The sequence below is a fragment of the Haplochromis burtoni genome, unplaced genomic scaffold (assembly GCF_018398535.1).
Source record: "Haplochromis burtoni strain Fernald_Lab_line unplaced genomic scaffold, NCSU_Asbu1 Contig_282, whole genome shotgun sequence".
Lineage (NCBI taxonomy): Eukaryota > Metazoa > Chordata > Actinopteri > Cichliformes > Cichlidae > Haplochromis > Haplochromis burtoni.
In genome coordinates, this window is record NW_024582643.1 from 16,163 (window position 1) to 24,641 (window position 8,479).

The 8,479-nt window shown below is 45.0% G+C and overlaps 1 protein-coding gene and 1 long non-coding RNA gene across 2 annotated transcripts in view; both read right to left on the reverse strand.

The window, feature by feature from the left end:
* Nucleotides 1-2,847: 2,847 nt before the first annotated feature.
* Nucleotides 2,848-8,479, reverse strand: part of LOC121815726 — a 7,138-nt gene continuing 1,506 nt past the window's right edge. Inside the window, exon 2 of the long non-coding RNA XR_006055313.1 lies at nucleotides 2,848-3,414. This is a non-coding gene — a long non-coding RNA (uncharacterized LOC121815726). The remainder of the gene's footprint in view (nucleotides 3,415-8,479) is intronic.
* On the reverse strand, nucleotides 4,056-8,477 carry LOC121815725 (myotubularin-related protein 7-like; the record flags this gene model as incomplete). The annotated part of the gene is given in 3 exon segments (XM_042227828.1): nucleotides 4,056-5,193; nucleotides 5,945-6,071; nucleotides 8,040-8,477. Coding segments are annotated over 3 exon segments (630 nt in total). The 3' UTR covers nucleotides 4,056-4,839.

The window sequence follows — 8,479 nt, forward strand, 5'->3', positions numbered from 1 at the left end:
AGTGTGTTTGTGTTTTAGGAGAGCAGAGTTTCTCTTCAGGCAGATTTTACTTTGAGGTTCAGGTTAAAGGAAAGACTAAATGGACTTTAGGAGTGTCCACAGAGTCGATCAGCAGGAAGGGAAAAATCCGACTGAGACCTCAGAACGGTCTCTGGACTGTTTGTCTGAGAAATGGAAATGAGTACAAAGCTTGTGCCGCCCCTCCGGTCCGTCTCTGTCTCCGGTCTGGTCCTCAGAAGGTGGGGGTGTTTGTGGACTATGAGGAGGGTCTGGTCTCCTTCTATGACGTAGATGCTGCAGCTCTGATCTACTCGTTCACTGGCTGCTCCTTCACTCAGAAACTCCACCCGTACTTGAATCCATGTAATAATGATGATGGTAAGAACGCTGCACCTCTGCTGATCACTGCTGTCGATCTCATTATGTGTGAAGACCGTCAGGATTAAGAACATTCACTGATAACACTCGATGAGTTTGGTGTTCGTGTCACACAGTGGAAAATTGTTTTTATATTTTGTTTTGGATCAGGCTGTTTATTGGTACATAGTGTTGATTTTATTTGCATGGTTTTATCCTCATATTTATATTGTGTATTTTAGTGTTGTTGCACAATATTCTTTTAACCCACTGTGGACTAAGCAGACCTGTAGGCACCTGTGAGGCGGGGCGTTCCCCGAGCCGGCCTATCAGCCGCCAAACTGACCTGCTAAAGGGGATAGTGAGAGAGCGACGCACGAAAGGTGAGCAGGAGAAAAAAGAAACATGTTCAAGCCAACATGTGTGTCGAAGGACCTGCTGCCTGACTGTGGGGTGCCACGAGTCGTTCGGCAACGGACCGGCCAGCGGAACACGGCGATCCAGTCCCAACGGCAGGAACAGCGACAGTGGGTGGCGATGCCCGCAATCCACAGCAGGGCAGGGGTGTCCCTGTGCCTGCATCTGGCGGTGCTACGAGGGAGGCCGTGTTCAGGTGTGGAGTGGGGCGGGACTGTGCGGTGACGCGCTGTCAGGAGAAGACAGGTCTGCAACAGGAGCCTCCTCCTTGTTCTTCTGGCCGGTGTGGTTTCCATCCCGGAAGAGAAGTTCCTCTCCTGTTTCAGATAAGGACCATTTGCCCGTGTGTGGCTGGACTGTGGGATTATGGCACTGTGGGGGGGATTTTAGCATATGGGAAACATTTGTGTAGCTTTTGTTTTGATAGTATATAGTTATTTCGGCCGGCAGGGTTTTTAGCGTGTTGGAAACTCTTTATTGTATAGGGGGATTTTAAACTGTATTTGTGATTCTGGTTGTGTCTGCGTTCCCATGGAAATAAAGGGTGTGTTTAAGGCCCTGAGCGCCGACCCACTCACTCCCCTTCTTCTTGTATGTGAACGGACTTTGAGGTGAAGATTTATATCCAGCACTTTTAGCGGCTACATTCATATCATTGATCTCACACGTACAGTACATCGTTTAAAAATGGAAATAATCTGTAAAATTCTGTAAAAATAAAACAAAACAAACAAATAATCTGACAGAAAAATATCGTACAGCAGTGGAACTTTAACAGTTTGTAATTTTGGTAATTAAAATATGGAGAAGTTTTGTTTTTTTTAAATGGTACAGAAAATATATTTGTAGCTTTAAATTTACATGAAATCTTTCAAATAAAAAGTATTTACATGTGTAAAGACGACACATTTACCCTCAGTGTGGAGCCTATCCCAGCTGTCATAGGGCGAGAGGCGGGGTACACCCTGGACAGGTCGCCAGTCTGTCGCAGGGCCAACACACAGGGACAGACACACAATTCGCACATTCACACCTATGGGCAATTTGGATTAACCAATTAACCTATCCCCACTAAGTGCATGTCTTTGGACGGTGGGAGGAAGCCGGAGTACCCGGAGAGAACCCACGCAAACACGGGGAGAACATGCAAACTCCTCACAGAAAGACCCCGGCCTGATGTTGGAATTGAACTCAGGACCTTCTTGCTGTGCGGCAACAGTGCTAACCACCGTGCCACCGTGCTGCCACCGTGGGAAATGTGTTTAAATAAAAACTTGTATATTTTATAGTCTGTTTAAAACATTAATCGATCTACTTTTTTAAAAACATCTGAAGAGACAGATGAGAGACCCCACCCGCACCTACGGTCACGAGCTGTGGGATCAGTCACTGCCCACAGCTCGTGACCGTAGGTGAGGGTAGGGACGTAGATAGACCTCCAAATCGAGAGCTTCGCTTTTACACTCAGCTCTCTTCACCACGACGGACCGGTGCAGCGTCCGCATCGCTGCAGCAGCAGCACCAGTCCGTCTGTCGATCTCCCGCCCCCCTCTCCCATCACTCGTGAACAAGACCGAGATATTTAAACTCCTCCACTTGGACCAGGAACTCGTCCCCACCCGGAGTGGGCACTCCACCCTTTCCCAGCTGACGGCATCCTTAAAATGTTTATGGTGCAAACTCAGCTTTTGGAATATCCAAGAAGAAAGCATGTGTACTAAACCAACCACTGAGTGCAAGAAGAGCTAAAAGCTCACTGACATCACCTCAGTCGTAGCTTTGCTAGCAAGCACACGGTCCTGTCATCATGAGAGGAAGACTCAGTTTAATATGTAGCTGGTGACGCGACGTGGCTGCTCAGCGTCAGTGTCTGCAGACAGAGTGATCTAATGGTACAAAGCTTGGGTTTGGTTTACACACCCTGCAGATGCAATGTGTGGTGCTGTTTCTCCAGAGTTTTGCTTGTTGTTGGTTATTTAAAGTCTCCACCTTCTCTGGATTTGGAGTTTCCTCCTCTTCCTCAGCCCTAGCTACATGTGCAAGTACTGTGACTGTAACTTTACTGACGTCTGCAGCACGAACACATTATGGAGAAAGAGAGGGAACAAGGATGTGTGCAGGCCGTAAATGGTATAAAAGCTGCTTCAAGCTTTAAATAAATTCCACTAAAGATCCAAACCTGCTGTGGGACGGACACAGATACGCTGTGAAGGAGCCGTAACTCAAACGGCTGCTCGGCCTCCACAGAGGAAGAAGGCGAGGACGCGAGTTTTTCTCTTTAATATGGATTTACTGAGATCGTTTACATCAGTGGATACAGGAAACACACAGCGACGTACAGACACACCACAGGCTACAGTGTACCAGTTAAAAAGGAGACGAGCTCCTTAGAGCCAATCACAGATGTCACGCCTCTCCTTTCAAAGTTCGTCTTCAGTGCATCAGTTAAAGTCAAACTTCTCCAACCATAAACCAGCAGTGGACGGAGGAGGTGTCGGTCAGAGTCCCAGTTATGAGCAAGAGAGGACGTGGAGCCAGTTTATCACCAGCTCCCAGTAACAGAGATCCAAACACACACACACACACACGCACACACAGACAGACACGCACACTGACAGACACACACACACACACACACACCTCGTCTAACGTGGGAATGTACAGAGTTACAGATGATTAAAGTTTAGACCGACAGCATCAGCTCCTCACACAGCAAAATCTAAATAAAGTTTAATAAAATCAAATAAAGCACAAAAAAGTCTAAAATCAAAAATAAACACTGACCAGTTTGTTCTTCAGTCCCTTTAAACCTTTGAAATAAACGTGTCGTTAAGAAGGCGACGAGAAAGTGAACAATCAGTGTGTGTGTGTGTGTGTGTGTGTGTCATTGTGTATGTGTGTGTGTCTATGTGTGTGTGTGTGTCAGTCTGCATGTGTGTGTGTGTCAGTGTGTGTGTGTGTGTGTCTGTGTGTGTGTGTGTGAGTGTGTCTGTCTGCTGTGTGTGTCTGTTGGTCTGTGTGTCAGTGTGTGTCTGTCTGCATGTGTGTGTCTGTCTGCATGTGTGTGTCTGTCAGTGTGTCTGTCAGTGTGTCTGTCTGTCTGCATGTGTGTGTCTGTCTGTGTGTGTGTCTCTGTGTGTGTGTGTCTGCATGTGTGTGTCTGTCAGTGTGTCTGTCAGTGTGTCTGTCAGTGTGTCTGTCTGCATGTTTGTGTGTGTGTGTGTGTCTGTCAGTGTGTGTCTGTCAGTGTGTGTGTCACTGTGTGTGTGTCTGTCAGTGTGTATGTCTGTGTGTGTCTGTGTGTGTGTCTGTCAGTGTGTCTGTCTGCATGTGTGTGTGTGTGTTGGAGCATTTCAGTCAGAGTGTGTTTGTGGGGTTTCTGTGTTATTGTGACAGTTTAAACTACGTTTGTCTCTAATAAAAAATCTCCCCGGTGTTCCCAAAGTAACTGTAGTAGAAGCCCCGCCCACCAGGGGCTTAAAGGGGGCGGGTCGTTTTGAACTGAATCAAAGCTGCTCTAGCAGCACTTCAGTGTTCAGACTGAGCAGACGGCTGATCCAGGATCAGACTGAAGCCCTCTGAGGAAACGGCCGCCTGTCGTCCACACAAATACGACCCCACAGGCGTGATTGCTGTGACGAGCTAACGAGCTAACGAGGGCCACGCTGAACACGTACAGCAGGTCAGCTTCATGATCTACAGTGAAACCTTTATGCCTGTTATGCTGCGCTGCAGGACGAGGAAGACTGGGTGGAAACAAGTTTTCAGACTCTTCAGTGGAGAGAAGAAGAGACAATAACTCGTGTTTGTTCTGATCGCTTTAAACTCGTGTGCGTCTGACTTCCTGTCACTGTGCAATCGTGCGTTTCAGTACAAATGTCAGTAACCTAAAAACATTTAAATTGAAGCAGCCTGTCTGTTCTGTGAGCCAAAAACGTTAAACCGTGTTTTCACCTCCGTCTCAAACGCCGCCGAGGTTTCTCCCTTTAACCTGGAAACGTCACCTCGCCGTCCTGTGAATAAATATTAATAAAAGCCAGCGGAGTGCCTTTGATCCGGTCCGTGTCACTCCAAGTCCGGGTCCTTGCCGACATCACCGCCGCTGGATGAGCGGCTGCTGAGGTCGGCCACGCCCGACTCCAGGTCGCTGCAGGTGGAGAGGTCATCGGGGTCGTGACTCTTCAGCTGGGCATGTGGCCCTAAGGGCAGGGAGAGTGCGGGCTCCTTGGTGTGAGTCTTCTGATTGGCTGGTGCAGAGGAAATTGTGTGACTGCTGTCCTGTGCGAGGCTGGCAATTGGCTCTCTGTATAAGGTGGGCGGGTCCGGCCCGCTGTGCCTCTGCGGCAGGCAGCTAGTCCTCCTCCGGGGAACCTCGATCTTCTCCCAGGTGATCGGCTTCCCCGTCAGCTCTGCGATCCTCTGCACAGAGACAAGAAGCTTACAATCAGCTGAGAGGACTCGTAACTGGAAAAACTTTATTAACACTCAGAGAGTTACAGGTTAGAACGAGGCTGCAGCCCAGCTGCAGTTCCCCTCACGTCCACTAGAGGCTCCAGCAGTGACTCAGTCCCATAGACTCCTATGTTAAAACTTTACAGAAGAAACAAAGGTGTTTTTAACATGACGTAGCTGCTAGCTGTCTGACTTCACCTCAGCTAACCCTGAACTTGACCTCCGCACCGTGTTTGTGCTGTTGCAGCTTTTTAATGACATCACCTGACCAATAATGTGTCGGCTGTGAGGTTACTGGACTAACAGGCTGTCCGATGAGATGTTACTGAGCGCTAACATCAGGTGTGTGTGACACAGTCTATGGTGGCCAAATACAGTAACCTTTACGCAACCCAGCAGGGCGGCTAATGCTAACATGCTAATGTCCAATTCTGAGATATAGAGCCAGTTTCCTTCTTTTATTTACAGTCTTTGCTACCAACATAAGACATTTAAAAAAATTAATCTAGAAACTTCTGCAGATTTTTTAAAATTGGTTTAATAGCTGCTGAATTATTTTTAATTTTTGGGGTAAAAAGTTTTAAAAAGTAGACGGTCGCAGTTTAAGCAGCAAAGCTGAAGTGAACGATCTGTGCTGGTGTCATAACAGGCGTGTCGTGTGTTGTATGCCTTGTCTGGAGCCCGGGTGGTGGTGGTGGGCGGTTCCTCCTGGCGGTACCTCCTGGTGATTAGTCAGCTCCTCTTCCAGCTGCTGGGACTCCTCCCTCACGGCAGACATGAAGTCGGCAGGTGACTGGCGGGGAGGCGTCGATTTCTCAGCGTGGTTATAGAGACCCTTCCACATCCTGGAGGAGAATAAATGTGAAATATAAAAGCAGAGAAACTCTCCACCTGTTTCAGGGACTCAGGCAAACAAAACAAATGCACAAAACCAGCAGCTCAGTGCAGCTTCCTTTAACCCTTTAAAGCCGGAAGTGACGTCATTTTCGCGGAAAATGTAGTTTGTTTGTACCTTCGGGGCCTTATGAGCCTATACTGGTGTTTTTGAAAGTCATGGACTTTACTTTTCTGAATAGTTTCTGGGATGCTTAGAACTCGAATTGCACTGCTGGAAATAGTTTATTTTGATGCATATGCTGTTTTCTTTGCAAATTTGCATCATAATATTTTTTCGTTTTTCCTGCAGTGTATAAAAATTGTGTATCTCAAAAATAAAACTATGAAGACACTCAAAATAAATTTCCTGTTGTTGTAAACTATTTTTGCAACTTTTTTGTATTTAAGTTTTGAGGAAACCTCTTAAATTTCTCTAACTAGAAATATATGTTAAAAAACAAAACAACAAACTTTCAATTTTTTTGTAGTTTATCTAGTTATTATTGACTTAATGCACAATATTTGGACTATAACGGTTATATTGATGTATAGCAATTATAAGAACAAGTAAGAAAGAATATTACCACAAATTATTGGAGCAAAGTAGAAGTAACACACAAGAAACATGGAGGATATTAAACAGTATAATCAAAAAGGGCTCAAAAAATAAGAATTATCCAGATTATTTTAAAAAAGATAAAGATATTGTGCTTGATAAAACTAAAGACATTGCAAATGAATTTAATGATTTCTTTGTAAATGTTGGCTTTAATTTAGCAAAAGAAATTCCAGAGTCAAGAAATAATAAACAGAGATGTCAGTTTACCAATTACAGGCCAATATCACTACTCCCACAGTTCTCAAAAATTTTAGAAAAGTTATTTGTTAATAGACTTGATAAATATATTGAGAAGCATAATCTCCTAAGTGATAACCAATATGGCTTTAGAGTGAAAAGGTCCACTTCGATGGCAGTGATGGAACTTGTTGAAGGGATATCTAATGCTATAATAATAAGGAATATACTGTTGGTGTTTTTATAGACTTAAAAAAGGCGTTTGATACAATTGATCTATATTAATGAATAAACTAGAGAGATATGGCATAAGAGGGTTAGCATACAAGTGGATGACAAGTTACCTGGATGACAGAAATCAATAATGTAAAATCTAAGCAGTTGAAGGTAACTTGTGGTGTTCCTCAGGGCTCTGTGCTGGGCCCTAAATTATTTATATTATATATAAATGACATATGTAGTGTTTCCAAACTGTTAAAATGTGTATTGTTTGCTGATGACACCACTCTGTACTGCTCAGGTAAAAACCCAGAACAGCTTCTGACTGCAGCGGAAAAGGAGTTAAATATATTAAAAAACTGGTTTGATGTAAATAAGTTATCATTAAATATAAAGAAAACAAAATGATTATTTTTGGCACTAGACAAATGAAAAATGTATCTAAAATCAGGGTGAATGGAATTGAAATTGAAAGAGTGCACGAGAATAAATATCTGGGAGTGATGATTGATGATCAGCTGGAAGTCTCATACAAACCACTGATTTTGTCTACAAAACAAACATGACCTGAACAAGAAATTTGATTCGCCTTGTCTCGTGCTGTCTTGCTTTGTGGTAATCTTTATTCTGTATTCACTGAGATATTTGAATGCTGATCAATAAATCAAAACAAGTGTCCCTACAGCATGTAAGAATATAAGGATAATTCTGGCAGACTTGGTTCTATGGTAGGTCTTAAAGGGTGAACCTGCTGCTGCTTAAATTAATAAACTTAACAGGAATCGTCATGTTTCCAGCTAAGCTATCAGGATCCACAGAATCACTGCTGGGAATCGCAGCCGGCTGGACTGGACCAGGACTACACTTCCTGTTTTGTGAGGGAGAACGCGGTTGTGTTGGCGTTTTTGCTGCAGTGACTCACTTGAAGCAGTAGGGGGAGGTGTTGGGTCTCAGCACGCCCTGACTCTGGCTCTGCTCGGCCTTGTACAGAGGGTTGGTGTACTCGCCTCGGTCCTTCCACAGCTGAGGCCACACCGAGTGAGTGCGCTCATGAAGCCTGCAGACACACATCGCACAGCCTTTACCTCCGTGACACAGATACGAATAAAACTGGATTATAAGCGGCGTGCTCGCCGTCGCCTGTGGACACGAGCTGTTGTAGCGATGAAAACATCTGTGGTCTGTGACGAGGAGTGGCAGGTGATGAACGACGGACGGTTCCTCATTAAAAACATTCAAGGTTTCTGCACTTCCTGTTTCTTACTTCCTTAAATAAAAACGAGCAGCGGGCAGATATCCACGCAGACGGGACTGCGACGACATCAGACCATGAACACATTCTGTCCAGTTTCAGAAACTCCT